Source organism: Berghia stephanieae, chromosome 8, assembly GCF_034508935.2.
Source record: "Berghia stephanieae isolate SIO BIC M18660-M18661 chromosome 8, UCSD_Bste_1.3, whole genome shotgun sequence".
NCBI classification, from domain to species: Eukaryota; Metazoa; Mollusca; class Gastropoda; order Nudibranchia; family Aeolidiidae; genus Berghia; species Berghia stephanieae.
The window spans coordinates 49,670,295-49,691,416 of record NC_088367.1 but is presented as its reverse complement, the minus strand read 5'-3'; the positions used below and the strand labels follow the sequence as shown (position 1 = coordinate 49,691,416).

The following is a 21,122-nucleotide window of genomic DNA, read 5'->3' as shown; positions in this document are numbered from 1 at the left end:
GTCATGCAGAGATTTTATCTTCCGAAATTATTTATAAATAATCAATGAAGATAATGTTAAAATCATTATTGCAGAATTAATATCTGTTCCACGTCGTCTTCTCTAATTACTGTCTTGATGAACAAAACTTTTAAAAGTATATTTAAAGTTTATATGGTGCAAATCTTGAAAATTGAGATTGGAGTACGTTTGAAAATTTATAACTTTGATTTATTTTCAAGCGTTACCACTAACTAGAATTTAGCTGGACAGGCGAAAAGTGAGAAGCCAGATTAAGATTGCTCCACCCTACTCACATAGAGACCAACAACCCATTGTTGTGCTTTTGACATAAATATCATATAAAAAATGACGATCTAAAATAATTTATATACAACAATAACTCAAAATTGTAAATATAAAAAGCATTCTAAAATATATATCATAAGTTATGCCAATCCGTTTTGTTCCAGCTATCCTCCAGTTGGTAAATGAGACCAATAACAACAGCTATATTCACATCTACAGAAGAGAAAACGTTGCACTACGTTTTGAGATATACGCTGACCCTAAACCAAAAGATTATATCCTAACGAGAAACGACGATGAAGTTCGCTCGAACACCTACAATGTTACAATCAAACGACTGAAATCATCCTTACACAGTGTTGTCACAATGAGTATAAAAATGTTATCACGTGACGATACAGGTAGATATACCTTTAAAATCATCAACGCATACGGGAAAAGTTTAAACTACAATTTCTATATAAATATCACTGAAGGTAAGTTTTCAATCGTTGTAGCAGAACTAATGTCTGCCTTAAGTCGCCCATAATAATATGATGGTGATATACCGGACTTCAAAAATAAAAACTAATTTAAGGTTTAAAGTGTGAAAATTATAGAAAAGGAAAAAACAACTAACAATAGAACTTTTTAAATAAGTATTCAGTCCGCCATCTTGTTCTTAAATTGTCAGGCAGAGAATATATCTCCCATAATTATGGATAATTAATCACTGGAAGTAATTCTTAAATAATTATTACAGATTTATTTTCTGTCCTACATTGTATACTCTAATGATATGTCTTGATGAACAATACTTTTAAAATTAAATTTAAAGTTTAAATGGTGGGAATAATTAAAATCGACATTGGAGTTGTCTGAAAATCTATAGCTCGAATTTTTCAAGGCGCTTGTGTAAACTAGAATTCGAGCTGGACAGGCGAAAAGTGAGAGGCCAGAATACGAATGATCCACCTATGAGGCCAGAATAAGACTGATCCACCCCCAAACTCACGTGGAGATCAACGAATCATTGTTGTTCTTTTGATATAAATGTCATATAAAAATGACGATGTAACATATTTTATATACGACGATTAACTCAAAATTGTAAATATAAAAAGCATTCTAAAATGTATATCATAAGTTATGCCAATCCCTTTTGTTCCAGCTATCCTCCAGTTGGTAAATGAGACCAATAACAACAGCTATATTCACATCTACAGAGGAGAAAATGTTGCATTGCGTTTAGAGATATACGCTGACCCTAAACCAAAAGATTATATCCTAACGAGAAACGACAATGAAGTTGGCTCGAAAATCTACAATTTTACAATCAAACCACTGAAAGCATCCTTACACAGTGTTGTGACAATGGGTATGAAAATGTTATCACGTGACGATACTGGTAGATATACCTTAAAGATCATCAACGCAGTCGGGAAAAGTTTAAACTACATTTTCTATCTAAATATCACTGAAGGTAAGTTTTCAATCATAGTCGCAGACTTCATGCATGTCCTATATCAGTCACAATAATATAATGGTGACATACCAGACATCGACAATTAAAATTAATTTAATTATAATGTTTAAATGGTGAAACTTATAGAAAAAACAACGAAACAATAGATCCTTAAAAAAACAACTATTGTTCTTAAATTGTCATGAAGAGATTTTGTCTCCCGAAAATATTTATAAATAATCAATGAAGGTAATGTTAAAATCATTATTTCAGAATTAATATCTGTTCCACGTCGTCTTCTCTAATTACTGTCTTGATGAACAAAACTTTGAAAATTATATTTAATGTTTAAATGGTGGAAATCTTGAAAATCAAGATTGGAATCGTTTGAAAACTTATAACTTGGATTTTTCAAGCGCTACAATTAACTATAATTTAGCTGGGCAGGCGATAAGTGAGAGGCCAGATTAAGATTGTTCAACCCTAATCACATAGAGGCCAACAACCCATCGTTGTGGTTTTGACATGAATGACATATAAAATATGACGATGTAAAATATTCTATATACAACAATACCTCAAAATTGTAAATATAAAAAGCATTCTAAAATGTATATCATAAGTTATGCCAATCTGTTTTGTTGCAGCTATCCTCCAGTTGGTAAATGAGACCAATAACAACAGCTATATTCACATTTACAGAGGGGAAAATGTTGCACTACATTTTGAGATATACGCTGACCCTAAACCAAAAGATTATATCCTAACGAGAAACGACGATGAAGTTGGCTCGAACACCTACAATGTTACAATCAAACCACTGAAATCATCCTTACACAGTGTTGTGACAATGAGTATGAAATCTATATCACGTGACGACACAGGTAGATATACCTTAAAAATCATCAACGCATACGGGAAAAGTTTAAACTACAATTTCTATATAAATATCACTGAAGGTAAGTTTTTAATCATTGTAACAGAACTAATGTCTGCTTAAATCGCCCACAATAATATGATGGTGATATACCGCACTTCAAAAATTAAAACTAATTTAAGGTTTAAAGAGTGAAAATTAAAGAAAAGGAAAAACCAGACAATAGATCTTGTTTTTTAAAACATACATATTCAGTCCGCCATCTTGTTCTTAAATTGCCATGCAGAGAATATATCTCCCATTATTACAATTAAACCAATGAAAGCATCCTTACACAGTGTTGTCACAATGAGTATGAAAACTATATCATGTGACGATACAGGTAGATATACCTTAAAGATCATCAAAACATGCGGGAAAAGTTTAAAATATGTTTTCTTTATAAATATCATTGAAGGTAAGATTTTAAAATCATTATAGCTAAATACCTGTTCCAATAACCCAATCATATAGTGATAAACAAATTAAGATATTGTAAGAAAAAGTATAATGATAGCACGTCTGACAAGTCATCAGAAGGTCTGAGGTTCGAATCCCCAGTCGAGGTCGAATGATTTTTTGGGATGGCTTTTTTCTTCTATATTTCTTTCCTGCTTGGTCTGACATCTTTCATACACACTTGTTCAGATCTGTAGTGATAAACAAGAAGTCAACAATAATTGTTCTAAACGTGTTTCTGATTTGTAGTATGGAATTTGAATTTGGAAATGTTTAATAATCCCTCTGTCCGAGTTGTCGGAGATTCTGCGTGTCCTAGGGTTGTTGCTAGATAAGTCGGTCTTCACCAACACCAGACAGGTTGAAAGTAAGAAAAAAAATAAAATAAAAAAGATTGAGCTTTTATATATCGCAATATCCACTGAACGTGCTCACAGCGCTTTACAAGGAGCTCCTGGCCAGCAGCAACGTTTGACTTGTAGGACGGGACATGACGCCTGTTAGTCGATGTTATATTTTTTTAGGACAACGCAGTTATTGCCTAGGTACTCGTCTTACACCTGACCACGGTAAGAGAATGTGAGCAAAGAGCCTTTTCCCAGAAATCTTTGCGCCGAATGAGGCTCGAACGCTGGGCTTTACGATCCGAAAGCGAGTGTCATACCTGTAGACCAAATAGCCGCACATTAAGTAGGTCGTCACCAATGCCGGACAGGTCGAAAGTAAGAGGCCTGGCAGACTGATCCACTCATCGTCGAGTAAGATCGGACAACCCATCCTCGGAATATGCAAGTTTGCAGATATTCATCTAGGGATTTATTTTTGCCACTAATTCGACTACGCTTGAAACAAGACGCTCAAATTCAAAGTCTACATTTCTCAAAAGTTGGTGTTTACACTATTCAGTCCAAACCTCCATATCTCCCCAACGAATAATCAGAATCTTTACAATTGCTATATTATAATTTCAGGGATAAATATATATATATATATATATATATATATATATATATATATATATATATATATATATATATATATATATATATATATATATATATATATATATATATAAACTAGACAACGCGATTTGATATTGTTTTGAACCAGCGGATCATCATATGTTCTATCGTGCCCATTTGTCTAATCTTTACAAACTTCTGCGGCTATGTCTTCTAGTGGTCTAATACGCGCCCTTCGGATCGAAAGGTCCTGGGTTTGAGCCTGGCTCGGCGCTATCTCACCGTACGCAAGTGTAAAATGAGTACCTGGCCGTTAACAACGTTATCTCTGTCCGAAAAAAATTGTAACATCGCCTGAAAGGCATCATGTCCTTTCCTAAATAAATGTTAAATGTTACTGTTGGCCAGGGACACCTTTAAAGCGCTTTGAGCACATTTAGTGGATATTGTACAATATAAGCGCTCTTTTTTTTCTTTGTATAATGCTTTTATTAAAGTGAAATCCAACGAATGTTTTTCCTGAGTTTATATGTTACCCTTTATCATTACCTTCCAGTTCGTTTGCTGTTGGTGAATGCGACGGACAACTACAGATTAATCAAAATTAACAATGGAGAAAATATTGACATACAATTTGAGATATACGCTGACCCCGAACCCCAAGGATATATCCTGACGAGAGACAACGATAAAGTTGGATTGGAACACTATAACGTCACCATCAAACCAACAAATACAACGGTACACAGTTGTGTGACGATGAGTATGACAAATGTGTCACATGACGATGATGGTGCATATACTTTAAATATCATCAGCGCAGTTGGAAAAAGTTTAAAATACAAGTTCTACCTTGTTGTCTCCGAGGGTAAGTTGTCAATTATGATTGTGTACATTCAAAAGATTTTAAATTGAAAACAATATTTTATCAGATTTTGATCAAATTTACTCGTGTTCTAATTTACTTTTGTATTTACCCTACTTTGCATAAGGCATATATTATCAAAAGATTTTCCAAAACAATCGAATTGCATTTGTATACCATTCATTATCATACAGCTTATTTAACACCAATACTGTTATAGAACAGAAACAAAAAGAACCTCCCCCCACCACGACTTCTCCCTTACAGCTTATATCATGGTTCATGTCAGATTATCCAGTTCTCCCATTCAACAAAAGAAATGAATCTGAAGGCGCTAGACATCTGCTGTCATTAGATTTCCATTCATTTCCAAGTTTTACCTAATCTGTCTTAAACATTTCGGATAGGATCATGTGTACAGGGGAGATGAAGAATATTGGAAGTTGTGGTCAGCTAGCAACATATAATACGTCCATTATCAGTATTGAAGAGTACATGAGAAGGTGTGCATGCATTTTAGTCCCCAGGAACAATACACCAAAGAGGGCGATTTCAGAAAATACAACAGGTGATTTATGTTATGTCCAACGTTTAACCAGCCAATTGTCGTACTCTTGAAAGATACGTGCTAAAAATTTGGCCAGTAAATTCGTCCTTCAATTATCGAGTAAAGAAATCTTAATTGAAGTTTAAAAGAGAAAAAAACATCACTATTCTCAAAGGGAAATATATTCAAACCCAAATCGTATCCGCTGGACGTGTAATTCAATTTTATTTCAGCATTAAGTTTACCCCCGACACCATGCCGTTTGGACTCGATTCGTGCTCGCATTATGTTTTGTTTCAATTTGTCATAATAGATTTCGTTTGAAATGTAATTCTAATCATCAGGTACACCCACCAGGAATTACTCATTCAGGTCCTTGAACCAGTATATTGACGGTTAGTAAGAGATAATAGTTAGTAAGATAATAATAATAATAATAACAATAATAATAATAATAATAATAATAATAATAATAATAATAATAATAATAATAACAATAATAATAAATAATAATAATAATAATAATAATAATAATAATAATAATAATAATAATAATAATAATAATAATAATAATAATAATATAATAATAATAATAATAATCTATGATCAACATTGTTCCGAACAGGCAAGGTTAAAATGTTATCGTGAAGGACAGAATTTCTATCAAATCTAACATTTATAAGACTATTTTTCACAGATTGATTTTTGAGTAACTTCCAAACCTTCTTTATATTTCATGATAATTCTATCATCCCCTTGATTAAAATTAATACGAAGAAATTCTACTCGGTCGTAATACTCTGTCCTTTATGAAATTTGGTTTTCATTTCGAGTTTAACTTATTCTACGCAATTCTAGCATATCCATAATACAAATTGATGGCGTAATCTTGAATCTTTCTTGACACTATCTAGTTATAATAATAAACAAAAATTGATGACGCGCTCGATCAAAACAAAGGAATTGTGACACACCCTCAAGCTCACTCGACACCGATCTATGTTAATTTCCACAATTCAGTAGTATGATAATTAAAATAGATGAATGCCTGTTCGTAATAGTATTTATTTACCTGAAAATTATGCGATTTCTCTATTAATTCGCATTGGTGCATCTTAATGGATCGTACATCATTCGTTATCGATGCTGATTGTATTCACCTTGTAGTTAGTACATGTATTAATTTAATATATTAATGATTTGGTCCTTTATTTATTTCATACGTTCTTTATTTTTAGATTTAACAAACTGCTTTGTTTTGTTTTGGGTCTTATCTTAGACACTTCAATTAATGATAACCTAAGCGGTTTACTTTTCAGCGCCCTGTGTCTCCAACCCCGAGATTGTAGTAAATCGTGGACTAACAGTGGAAGATGCAACAGTCGCAGTTTTCGACTACCAGCCGACTGAATTCAAATGCTACATGAAGGGATGTGTGGAATCAATCACGTTTTTAAAGTTTGCTTGTGCTGATCGAAAAGATATCACATACACCGAGTTAAGCATCACGTTTACACTTATTATGGACATTAAAATGCACGGTACAATTTGCAAATGCCACTCTCTCCATTTGGACGGGACTATTAAGTCGGCAACTATTATATTAAACGTAAAAAGTAAGTTGTTTTTTTTGCAAGGAAGGCAGTTAACTGGTTATAATTCAAATACTCACATTTGTAAAGTGTATGTCATTTGCATTTTAAGCGAAATTAATATGATTTACTCCCCTCGAAAATAATATTGAATCTAAATTTACATAAATACATAAAGTTATCAGCACATTGTGTCCCGCCCGGCGTAATACCGTTGTCGGCAGGTCACAGTTTCAATAAAGATCATGACAAGTGCGTATGAAACCGTGCCAGACAAACCAAGAAAGAAATACGCAAGGAAATAAACTTCGAATGATAAACAAACCACAGGCCTCAACAGCACTCCTCCATCTTCTTCTGTCCATGGTACAGCACAGACCTTTATCTCACTCCAGATAAGATTGGACACGCATAAAACTCGGTGAAAGCTTCTCCTCCAGCGTGTACTCCAGCTCTGTTTTGGACAACTCTGTTTCCTCTTGCTCTATGGGTTCCATTCGAGAGTCTGCTTGGTAATGTTTAAAGTATCAAAAAATATCTCATAACTATAACAATAATACTCCACGCCTTCTCTCGATGTTCCTGACCAGGACATCCAGTTCCTTTCTAATTGGTCTTGTCCTAAGATCAGTGTTTGGCACTTTGTCCAACCATTTCTACTTGAGGATTTGTTGAACATAGTGATTGAAAAAAGTTTATATCTTGGTTGATGGGTCAAGGTTATTCGCCAAGTCTCTGACTCATAGAGCAGGACTTGTTTATTATTATTTATCATTATTATTATTATTATTATTATTATTATTATTTATTATTATTATTATTATTATTATTATTATTATTATTATTATTATTATCATTATCATTATCATTATCATTATCATTATCATTATCATTATTATTATTATTATTATTATTATTATTATTATTATTATTATTATTATTATTATTATTATTATTATTATTACTATTACTATTATTATTATTATTATTACTATTATTATTATTATTGTTTGATAAAGCGCTGGTATTCACAAATAGTGGTCAGATGTGCTTTACAATAGTTTTTGTTGTAACGCGTGTTCATTTTTCGACTACAAAGTTATCACAACAGTCACACATATATCTCTATCGAAGCTCGCAAAAAATCACGAAAACCAGAATGAAAAAGAATTGTTTTTAGGTGCCGTTTGAAGATTGGTGGACTTTCACGTTGTCGGGATTTTAGTGGTAAAGAATCCCATGTGCTTGGATCCGAAAATACAAAACAGCGCTCAGTAAACCGTGATTTTCTCCATAAGCAAAGAGATGGCTGATCGCATAAATCGAGTTGGTTTATCTTCTCTCGCAATGCATGGTGAAGGCAATTGTAAGTAAAACATGCGATTTGTAAGCTATTCTTTTCTCTTTTGGAAGCCAGTGTAGTGACTTAAGACCTTGTGTTTTCTTATCCTAGGGCGTTGTCCTTTTAACTGTAGTGTGTTCAGCGATGTTTTTGGTAGGCCGTACAGGATCGAGTTTTAATAATCAGAGCGGTTGGTAACAAGGTTATGGGTAATCTTTTACATGTTTCTTCATCAATAATATCTCGTATTCTGCATCTCATTTGGAGAGCGCTATGAAAGGCCTGACAGCACTATGTGGTGTGTGCGTGTATTTCTCGGTAGGTGTCAAAATAGAAACAAAAGTTTTGAACGACATTGGAATTAATTCGCCGAAGAACAGTAGGTCAATGTGTATTTTCATAAGAGTTAACGATTTTTAGTTTGATTTGTGCGGCGGAGAAGCTGGAAGCTTTCCATATTGGTCGGAATATTGCAAAGTGTGCCAGCTTCAATATTTTTTATGATTTAGATAAGCTGGCGGTTATAAAGGCTTATACTTGATGTTTGGCCTCGTCTGCGGCACTTCAACTCAACCGAGTTGATTCTCTTCTTATCTGACTTCGTTATTGACAGTGATTCACAGACGGATGTTGATGTCAGGAAAATGCGGCTTTTTGGTGATTCTTCTCTCACTGAGCTCTCCCTGGCAATTTCAGACCAAGTCCTAACAGTAAGTTTAGCTGAAGCAAGTGCCAAGTTGCCTTGTCATCTGCTTATTACTAGAGTCAAGAAATTTATTATTTATTGATGGGTTAAGCGCGGCACAGCGGTTCTGAGTTTGTTGCGCACCCGAGCTGTACCTAGTTCAAAAACCCGCGGCCGCCGTGTGGCCTTGAACAAGTCACCCCGCCCTTGGCCTTGCTCAGCTTGCGGCACTGTACTGCGGCTGACGCCCGGGTTATTCCCGTCTTCCCTTGAAATGGACCATAAATACAAATTCCCCCGACAGGATGAACAAAGGCCGTTTTTTTCCAATTATTATCTTATTCATCAATGTAATATATAAGTAATTTTTTGTTATTTTTTTATTCCTCTCAGGTAGTCCAAGTCTTGTCCAAGGATTTAAAAACAACAAAGTTTTTGTAGCATACGAGGAAGATAACATTCTAATCGATTTCGACGTTTACGCCAATCCAAATGTAACGGACATAATGCTGACCAAAGATGGTGTTGAATTCGCAGAGGATTACTTTTATAGAAAGCAACCTAGAAAACCAATGATATTTAACATTAGACTCCTCATATTGAATTTAAAAAAAAGAGACGATGGTAGATATACAATCTTGATACACAATGGCATAGGTGAAGGTTTACATTATAATTTCAGCCTCGATGTTAAACATTATAATGGTCAGTAAAAGTGAAAATCTTTACCTATCTCGAGATATTACCACTACTGATACTACTACTACTACTACTACTACTACTACTACTACTACTACTACTACTACTACTACTACTACTACAAATACTACTACTACTACTACTACTACTACTACTACTACTACTACTACTACTACTACTACTACTACTACTACTACTACCACTACTACTACTACTACAATTACTACTACTACTACTACTACTACAACTACTATTACAACTACTACTACTACTACTGCTGCTGCTGCTACTACTACTACTAGTACTACTACTACTACTACTACTACTACTACTACTACTACTACTACTACTACTACTACTACTAATACTACTACTACTACTACTATCATTACTACTACTACTACAACAACTACTACTAACTACTACTACTACTACTACTACTACTACTACTACTACTACTACTACTACTACACACTACATACTACTACTAGTACTACCACTACTTACTACTAGTACTACTTCTACTACTACTACTACTACTACTACTACTACTACTACTACTACTACTACTACTACTACTACTACTACTACTACTGCTGCTGCTACTACTAATACTACTACTAATACTACGGCAACTTCGTAGTAGCAGTAGTTTTATGTATGAACCGGTGCGGCGTTGGTAGCTCTGTGTTGGTTGTGGCGGTGACTATGACGAAAAATAAATTAAGCAATGTGAGATCGCAAGCGTTCTTTTGATGTAATGTTTATTTATTTATTTCCCGAATTGCATAACATTTCAGCGGAATTCTACGCCTAAAATTGGAAAGTCCCAATCATTTTTTAGAAAAAACACAATCGATGAATAATGCTTTTAAACCGTCACAAGCATATACATTTTTATTCAACGATTGCAGACTATTTTCAATTAATTTATTACCTTAAATAAACATTGAAATGACATCTGATTGGTCATTTAAAATAACCGTTTAATGCGTATGAATACAATTTCAATGCTTTTATTTTGTTGTTGGTCAATTTGTCATTCATGAAGATGAATAAAAACATAAACGGCGAATCAAAGTACCACTGCTATGCACCCTACACTATTAAAATTCACAATCAATCACTCATTCTATCTGAATTATCTTTGGCTGACGCCCCCGCCCGGCTCCCACGCCACACTTAAAGGGATATTATTGAAATTATCGGACATAGGTAAACATCTGAGTTGGTCAAATTGACCTGAATGAATTCGTTATTCTAATCTAAGTAATTGTTTTGAAAATCAAAACAATTTTATTCACAGATGACGTCAACACATTCACAAAATCTAATAAATGCCAGCAATTTAATTGTGCTTTCATTTATTTATATCGGTAAAACACAATTCCGAAAACAAGATTGTGAAAATTTGTAAGAATCGAACACACAACAACAAAAAATGACACCGCCAGCAAAGTGTGTGGAGACACTGTAGCACGATCTGCTGGTGCCAGATTAAGTTGGGGAAACATGCCAAAGGAAACACTGGTAAACTCGGAATGGTTCTCCTAAATGTCAACACTTTCGAGGCTTATACGGGATTTCCGGTGGGCGATGCCGCCTGAATTGTTTGTTGATCAGCACTTTCGATAAAGTAAATTTATTGGAAAAACAAACCATTTTACACACTTATTGGAAGGATCTTACTTGGTGGGGTGAAATAGACGTATTCTTTCATATCGTTGTATTAATCAAACTCGTTTATTGCTATCGGGTAATAACACTACTCGCAAGCTCGCAGTGTTAGTTGGCACGATAAAATAAACTCGTATACAAGTGGTGAAAGATTCGTATATAATGCCCAAATCGAATCAAATTGTGAGGTTTACATGGGCACAAACGCACATCAGTACAAAACGACCTTTTTATAGGTATAAGCTTATATACCTTCTTGTCAAACATAAATAAATATACACACTTCACTTGAACGGATCATAATAAACATAAAAGACATTATGTCACTCCTCACCCTAAATAGTAACGCTTAATGATATCATGTTTTCAATAATAGTTAGTGACCTCAGATTATAATTTTTTTTTAATTTCTCTAAAAATGTGATACTTTAAAAATACATGTTATTTAAGTGTTTTTGAAATGTCCTTTATTCAAAAGATGACAAAATTGGATTGATTTGAGGGATAAATATTTCTTACACTCTTGCGTTTTGGAAATTGAAATTTTCAGCGGTTGGGAACACGTCCGGAAATCCAAAATGCAAGAGTGTAAGAATCATATAATATTAATTGTTCTTCCTCTTTCTTTTTCATATAATATCGCTTTCAGAATCGATAAGAGCTCCTTCGGGTAAAGGCACCCTGGATCTGCTTGACTTGAATGAATTCAACTTGTTTAAGATTGGCGTGATTGTAATTTTCCTCCTAGTCGTTATGGGGCTTGCATTTAGTGTATTAGGTAAAAATACACACTGTCATGTAAAAAACTATAAAATTAAGAATTTAATTAGTATACATCGATGTAAGATAAAGAAAAAATCCATCCCAAAAATCAATCGACCTCGACTGATTTTTTGGGAATTTTTTTTTTCCTTGTATTTGTTATTTCTTGCTTTGTTTGGCACCTTTCATACACACTTGCTCAGGTCTTTATCATGCACAAACTGCATACACACAAAAGTAATTGACGTCAATAAGCGCTTCGTTGTTGTTTGTAGCCAGCCATTTTATGAGTAGTACTCACTAAATTATATCAGACTATAGATAGAACAAAATTGACGTCACCCAGCGCTTCGTTATTGATTTTAGCCATCCATTTTTATATTCAATTCGCACTAAATTGTATCAATAAGAAAAGGTTACATATAGAAGTGTGTGTTGGTTCATTATATCCGGCTGACGGAATGTTGTGATTACATTACCTAAGCCCATAGCATGATTAAACGTTCAAGGCTACACATAGTTCGTGTGTGTTGGTACGTTATATCCGGCAGGCGGAATGTTGTGATTAAATTACCTAAGCCCATAGCATGATTAAACGTTCAAGGCTACACATAGTTCGTGTTCTGAAAAGTGAGTGGAGCAGGCACTTATGTTGGTAACAACAAGATATGAAGTGAGTAGATAAGTGCCAGAAGACAATAGAGAATAAACATTTTTTTCGCGGCGGTGGTGGGGTTTGAACCTGCGACCTTATTGGTACGACAACTCCGCCTGGCAGGTGAGAGCGTGACTCTACCGTGTGAGCTATCCACGAATACAAAAAATATTCGTTTCAAACCCAAGTCATATTTCTAGAGACCTCTCTCACCAACTTCTTGGAGATCGCAGGCTCGCTCGCGCACAACCATCGCGAAGTTATTTTTGACCAGCAGTTAAGCTTAATAGTCAATATTCTCAACACAAACATATAACATAGAAACGATTGAGACATTGAGTATGCTCCGGTATATGGGGTGAATTTTTAATTCAGAAAAGTGAGTGGAGCAGGCACTTATGTTGGTAACAACAAGATATGAAGTGAGTAGAAAAGTGCCTATTGTCTTCTGGCACTTTTCTACTCACTTCATATCTTGTTGTTACATAGTTCGTGTGTGTTGGTACGTTATATCCGGCTGGCGGAATGTTGTGAGTATTATGGTAAGACGAAAAGCATTGATGGCAGATTTTTAAAGTAATTATGAAATCCTCAACAATGGTAATTTCCTGCTCAAAATTCATATTCGATCAATTAGCATAAAACAACAGTATTTCACATTAAGGGGAGAGCGACATTGGAAGTGATGAAATTTGACCCATTTCGCTCAAATTAGAATTTGGTGGGATGTTGTCATGTGACCAGTTGTCTGCATAACAATTTTCATGAGGACTTCATCTCAGTTTTCTTTTTTTTCAAAATAACGTATTTTGTGACCCATAGTATGGCTAAATCCATGCCTATTTTTAGTTTCAGTGGAATGGAATGACTGATTTCACGAAATAGCATCAAATAGTCTTTATAACTGAGTAAAGGCAAACACATATCAATGAAAAGTAAAAACTCTGCTCTCTCTTCAACAACCAATCACTTTGTTCTTAATGCATGTCAAAGGGTCACAATCCAATCAGAGAGCGAGAAGTCTGCATGAGGAGAGCGTTTCTCTAAACTAGTTTACTTATACTTTTAAATGCGTTTTCTCAAAAGCAGAAATTTCGTCACTAAAAACATAACTCCTCTCTAAATTTTTAAAATTAATCTTCTTCAAACGTTCTACAAATGAGTGTTATACAAATAGGCAGCCGGATTTTTGAAAAACAATATCGTGCAATTATGTAACTTTTTAGAAGGGGACAAACGAGTAATAAATTTGATCTTCATTTTTTTAAAATTCTAATTTTTTAAAATTAAAAATCGGGCTTATAGAGCCTCTTTGTTTTCCTTTTGTGGTCAATAGATTATGGTAATCGGTTGATAAACAAAAAGGCCTTCGACTTTTACATGCTTGTTATTTATGTTCCAATATGGCGTCGTTTCCATTTCAACGGGCAACTTTTTTCGTCCTTCCTAAACATATACATTATGACTGTGCACAGAAGTTTCATCAAATAAAAACAAAAAGATCCGGTTTTTGCTTCGGATCCGAGTGGTACCGAGTTCGCTCACCTGCTGCTGCACTGTGTGTCCTCACCCTAGCTCAATTTGCTCTAGCTGCAATGCGGCTGACGCCTGGGTTATTTCAGTCTTCCCTTGGAATAGATCCTAGAGACAAATGAGTTAATAGAAAGAATTTAATTAACTTACTTTAATTATATACAGACTTTTGTTCTCACATGAAGAAGAGTTTTGACCAAAAAAACAATCCATGTTTAGAATTCTATTCTTTTATGAAGTTGTTAATAAATCATTATTTATTTTTATACTCGCTTTTACAGTCATCTTTGCGCCTCATATTCAGTGTGCGGCTATGTCGTTTAGTGGTATGACACTCGCCTTTGGATCCTACGTGGCCTGTGTAAACTTATAGCATGACACTGACCAAAAAATCACAAAAGAAAACAAATAGTGACTTGTATTCAACAGATCAACCAATGGGATCACTTGTTTCCCTGAGGATCTCTAACAAAATCTCACCAGGCGCCAAACAAACACAAAAACGACGTCAAAATATCAAAGTCTTAGTGGTTAGAGTCATATATATATATATATATATATATATATATATATATATATATATATATATATATATATAAGTTAACAATGGCTACGATCGGTAGGTCCTGGATTCGAGTCTCGCTCTTAGCAGTCCTTGGAAAATGATTTTTGCTCACAATATCTAACCTTACACAGGAGTAAATTGAGCAATGACCCTTAACAGCGTTGCCTCTGTCCGATAAAAAATGTTTAATATCGCCTAAGAGTCGTCATGTATATTCCTACATGTTATGTGTTGAGATTGACTTTGGAGCCCTTGTAAAAAATATTTAAAAAATAAAATTTCCTTTATTAATCCAATAGGAAATATTTGTCCAATGGAAGACTGGGATAACACAGGCAAATTGAGCTCACGGCCACACAGCTCAGCCGTGAGTGATCAAACTCGGTACCTTTCGGGTACAAAGCAAAGTCCGCACAGCTGAGTCACGCTGTCCTTAAAATGTGAATCGATATATAAAAGCTATCTTTTTTAATCAGAAAAAAAATGTGCATGAAACTGAAATAAAGGCAGAGAAATAAGAAAGAAAAGTGCAAGAAAAAATATCGCCCCAAAAGAAATCAGCAGAGGAACATAATCTTAGCTGATTATTGTATTTCATCCTTGTGTCTCATATTTCTTTCTTTTATATTTCAGGCTATAAAAAGAAGTCTCTGGAAGATCCAAGAACGAAATCTGAGGAAAGTTCAGTGAAACCTAGCTCTGACGACGATAATTCAATCGATTCATCTTCAAGTACTGAAGGCTCCCTGAGTTCCACCAAGCTACCATGAGCAAAGTAGCCTTACTATTCGAATGCACAGTCATTGTTGCAATCAACCACGTGGCCTAACGGTTCCAACGTTCAATTAATGCAATCTGATGCGTAACCTTACACTTCCAACGTATAGCCATTGTAATCACTTGCCTGGCCTAACACTCCCAACGAATATCCATTGCAACCAGTTCCAACGTATAACCATTACAATCAGTAGCATGGCCTAACACTCCCAACGAATATCCATTGCAACCAGTTCCAACGTATAACCATTACAATCAGTAGCATGGCCTAACACTCCCAACGAATATCCATTGCAACTAGTTCCAACGTATAACCATTACAATCAGTAGCATGGCCTAACACTCCCAACGAAAATCCATTGCAACCAGTTCCAACGTATAACCATTACAATCAGTAGCATGGCCTAACACTCCCAACGTACAATCATTGAAATCAGCAAAGTAGCCTTACACTTCGAATGCACATTCATTGTTGCAATCAGCGACCTGGACTAAAGGTTTCAACGTTTAATTATTGCAATCTGAGACGCAACCTTACACTTCAAACGTATAACTATTGTAATCACCTGCCTAAACTAACACTCCCAACGAAGAATCATTGTAATCAGTTCCAACGTATAACCATTACAATCAATGACATCGCCTAACAATTCCAACGCACACTCATTACAGTCAGTACCAGGTCCTAACACTTCCAACACACGCTCATTGCAGTCAGCGGCACCATCTCTAGATGGTTTACGGATTGAATTTGAAGTTAGAGCCAGTAATATCATACTTTCTCCAATATTATTTTTTTCATTATTTAAAAAAATAAAAATCAATATAGCATACTTTTGGATTATCTTGAAAATTAATTTACGCCATTTTCTAAACCCAGGATAATGCCATAAGTCACTTTTCGTTTATGTTGTCCATCGGGAAATAATGCCAGAATTGCCTTTTTTATCTTGTCCATCACAGCATAACATCAAAACTCACTTTTCGTTATCTTTCCAATTAGGCATAACGCCAGGATTCACTTTTGTCCGTCCATGCATGATATTAGAAATCACTTTTCGTTATCTTTTCTATCCCCGCATAACACTAGAGTTCACGTTTATCCATTCCGGCATAATACCTAAATTCATTATTCGTTATCGTATTCGTCCAGGCATAATACTAGAAGTCACTTTTTGATATATTTTCCATCCTATCAAAACACTAGAATTCACTTTTCGTTATATTTTCCATCCATGCATAATACCTGATTTCACTCTCAATATCATATCCATCAGAATATATGTAATCAGAATTCACTATTTTCAATATTTCGTTAATCCCGGCATAATACGATAATTCACATTTTTGAGATTTGTCGGATGCGTTTCTATTTGTACGTAGCCTTAGGAGATATGATTGAGCGACACTTTTCTTGACTGAAGAAAAAGTATATTTATAGAGGCCCCGTTTTATAAAAACACTATTCATTTCAATCCCACTTGAATAATTGAATGATTGATAAATAAATTATGCATTGTTACCATATTACCCAGAGTTTATGGATATCCTTTGGATGGATTCAACCATCGAGTTCACTTTTGAAACAGTGTGCAGGAAACGTTGTCAGACAAAGCAATAAGGGAAATTACAAGAAGAAAGTAAAACATCCTAAAATATCCGTTCTCCTCTCACTGGGAATCATCCCTCAAACCTTCTGATTACCAGTCAGAAATGTAACCATTATAATTTGATATTTACATAAATAAAAATAGAGGTACTCAAATGTCCTCGTCTTTGTCCTCTCGTGTTGTTCAATGTTTATGCTCTTTTATGGTTTACACCGTAAAACACGAACCCTTGTGAAGAATATAAGCATTAGAATTGATCCAACTATCTGGAACCTCTGTGGTGTAAAGCTGGCATGTCTGACCGGAAAACCCAAGTTCGAATCCCAGTCGAGGAAGATCTATATTTTTTCTTGCATTTTTTCTTTCCTGCTTTGTCTGGTACATGTTCAGACTCACTTATTCAGAGCTTTATCATACACCGGCGCATGATCTCTGATTTCTTAATTTGGTATTTTCAAAATTTATTTTTAAACAGTTTGCCAACCCCAAACACAAATCAAGAAAAAATCATTGCCGCCACTCATTAAAAAGACAACATACAACATCCCCAACCCCCACCCCCCAAAAAAACAAAAACAACAAACAAAAAAAAAACAACAAAAATACAAAAACAAAAACAAACAAAAAACATACAAAATAAACAAACAAAAAAACAAACAAAAAAAACTCTACTAAAATATTATTGTGAATAAACAAGGATGAAATAAATATGTCATAACTGTGTAGTTGGACTGATTACAAAGAGTAAAACCGACAAACGTGATGGTGATGAGAATGGTGATTAATAAATGAATAGATATTAACATTAATTCGTTCATTTTCACGAAATACCATACTCAATGCATTTCAAAATTGGTATATGTATTCCACCAGCAGGTAACAAAGACCTATAACTATTTACATACACTACCAGTCTCTTATCAAGTGTATTTTCTTTACTACCACTCTTGCAAAATCCGTCACTCTAAGATACCTATTCACACTTGAGTCGAGTGGGTTAACGTGTATTAAGTACCTTACTCGTTAATTTAAAACTAAGACCAGAACGTTCCACGATTGCTGTCATCCACACAGCCACTGCCCACGTTCATGGGAATGATAACAACGATGGCGGTGACGATGATGCTGCTATGTGGTCTAATTGTATGACACTCTCATTCGTATCAGAAGGTCCTGGGTGCGAGTCTGGAGCGGCGCATAGTTGAATTCTTGGAAAAAGGTATTTACTCACATTCCCTCACCACACTCAGATGTAAACATGAGTACCTGGCCGTTATCAGCGTTGTCGCTGTCTGAAGAAATTGTAACATCGTCTAAGAGGCGTCATGCCTCCTCCTATTTTGTTGTGTTGCTGTTCACTAGGGACCACTTGTAAAGCGCTTTGGACACGTTTGGTGGATATTGCGCTATATAAATTTTTTTGGTCTGTTTTTGTTTATTTAAAATGATGACTATGACGATGTTACCAATGATTACCACTATGATAATGGTCTCAACGGTAATGGTTGTTTAGGCGTTTTGTGTACTCTTGACTCAATATAATGAAGACATTTCCAACGTATAACTATTGTAATCACCTGCCTGGCCTAACACTCCCAACATGCAATCATTGCAATCAGTTCCTATGTATAACCATTAACCATGGCCAAACACATCCAATAAACATTTATTACAGTCAGCGGTACTATTTCAAGATGATTTAGGGATTGAAATTGAAGTTATAGCTTGAAATGTAGAAAACGGTAGGGGCTGCCTGAAGCCTCTGTGATCGTGAAATTACTAACGAAAGAGTGAAAATGGAGATGAATCGTATAGGAACGATACAAACTCTTCTTCAGTAAAACAATACACAAATTAACGTGTAAAACAAATAAATTAAATAACATAAAATGCAAAATAACTTGTATCGTATGTACTCAATGGCGGTTGCAGTATGAATGAAATTTAGCGTTGCGTGGGTAGTCGGTAAGGTGTCCCAGTGGAGTGATCGGGTTGAAAAGAGAGGCCAGCGCGTAAAGGAACAGGAATCAACTAGAAAATAATGGCCTGAAGACTGGATACAAACATTGTACAACTAATCTTCAGGTTCCTGAGTGATACCTTCGCATTTTCTAACCTATATTAATGCCGGTTGTCAATGACTGCCATCCATCGTCGCTCTTTTAAGCCCTGCAATCACACAAATCTGCCAAATCAACTTCCTACTAAAACACCATTTAATTCGATATGCAACTTATTCAATGTGTATGCGTGCCAGGAGGACTGGTTACACATTTCCAATGAGTTTTGAAAAGAGGAAGGTGTGAGTAGTAGGGGGAATTAGACTAAAACCGTGCAAATTCGGGTTGAAAGCATGAACATTTGCATACAGGTTGCTAAGACCCATAGACAAAACATCTGATATAGAACCACTCTGGCAATTAATCATAACGTATCGGTTTAAGGCCTTAGAGTTTACCTATTACAGATATATTAAAGAAGGGAAATAACTGCGTAAAATATATATTTTCTTCATATTCATTGTATTAGGAAAAATTAGGCTAAAACCGTGCACAGTGGGGTTGAAATCCTGAAAATTAGCATATAGGTAGCTAAGACCCGTATAAATAACATCTGATATAGAAACGCTCTGCCAATTTATCATAACAGTGCGTTTTTGGCACTTTTATTTTTTCCTATATAGCATTACTTATCCGAGGAAATAACCACGATAATACAATGTGCGTTCTAAAACTTTAAATACACTGGTAACCATTTACGGTAGCGAACTGATGGTTATTTCGTGTTGTAACTAGAAGATAAAAGAAGGAGAGGGGGCGAGTGGGAGAGACGGAGAGAGAGAGAGAGAGAGAGAGAGAGAGAGAGAGAGAGAGAGGGAGAGAGATCATTTTACTCATTACTGTACTGACCTAAGACCCCCGCATCTACACAAGTCCGTGCAAGGCAAACCGGACCTTAAACACTTGCATCGGGTGCCGATACATTCTTTCTTACATGAACACTTGATGAGTTTTTGGGACACTTTTGACAATTCTGGAAATAAGCTCCACAGTGGTTCATATCGATCGCCACATTTGTTGCAGGGCTTTCTTCTATAAAAGATATAATGCTAGCAAAAGCTCGACTTCTTTCAAGAACTGTGACATCATCATTATCATCAGCAGTGACATCTTTTAAAGCTTGTTTAGTATCGTGCATGACAAACTTTATGGTAGTGTGCCTTCCGGACGACTAAATCTTCTCCGGCGATAAATGACAACATATCAGAATCTTTGATAGATAACGTTATTTCACTAATATTTTCTTCCATGTCTGTTGTCATTACAGAATGGAGAACTCCCGATTCCATGTTTTTACCAAAAAAGCAAGTTTGTTTATTATAGTCAAACTCTAATTTTGAACGTTTTCTCATTTTTCTCATTCGGTGACTCCTCCAAGTCGAATGACGAAGTTTGGAATCCTTGTAGGGCATTTCTTTAATTCTAATCGCCTAATTTTGTTGACATTAAATTTGACACGACAATACTTATGCCCATTAAGCATAATTTTGTTTTAAGCTTTCAATAATCTCATTTCTTTCTGATGAGTTTGAAAAAATAGCTACATCCAACTTGTTTTCATCACAAACCAAAGAATTTAATTGTGTTAAATCTTCAAAAAGAGTTTCATAGCCTTGCCCTTTGTCATACCTCCTCGACTTAGAGGGGCATTATAATCGGTCTGTAATATCTTGTTGGCATATCA

At 35.1% G+C, this 21,122-nt stretch overlaps 1 protein-coding gene across 2 annotated transcripts in view; it reads left to right on the top strand.

The window, feature by feature from the left end:
• Positions 1–17,295, top strand: part of LOC144978815 (protein Obscurin-like) — a 31,711-nt gene extending 14,416 nt beyond the window's left edge. For both annotated transcript variants that reach the window (XM_078925340.1, XM_078925341.1), the window contains 9 exons: positions 453–764; positions 1,439–1,750; positions 2,380–2,691; positions 4,626–4,937; positions 5,826–5,876; positions 6,801–7,097; positions 9,494–9,805; positions 12,126–12,254; positions 15,625–17,295. In XM_078925340.1, coding sequence (XP_078781466.1) covers positions 453–764; positions 1,439–1,750; positions 2,380–2,691; positions 4,626–4,937; positions 5,826–5,876; positions 6,801–7,097; positions 9,494–9,805; positions 12,126–12,254; positions 15,625–15,761 — 2,174 coding nt within the window. In that variant the 3' untranslated portion in view covers positions 15,762–17,295. The remainder of the gene's footprint in view (positions 1–452; positions 765–1,438; positions 1,751–2,379; positions 2,692–4,625; positions 4,938–5,825; positions 5,877–6,800; positions 7,098–9,493; positions 9,806–12,125; positions 12,255–15,624) is intronic.
• Positions 17,296–21,122: the final 3,827 nt, after the last annotated feature.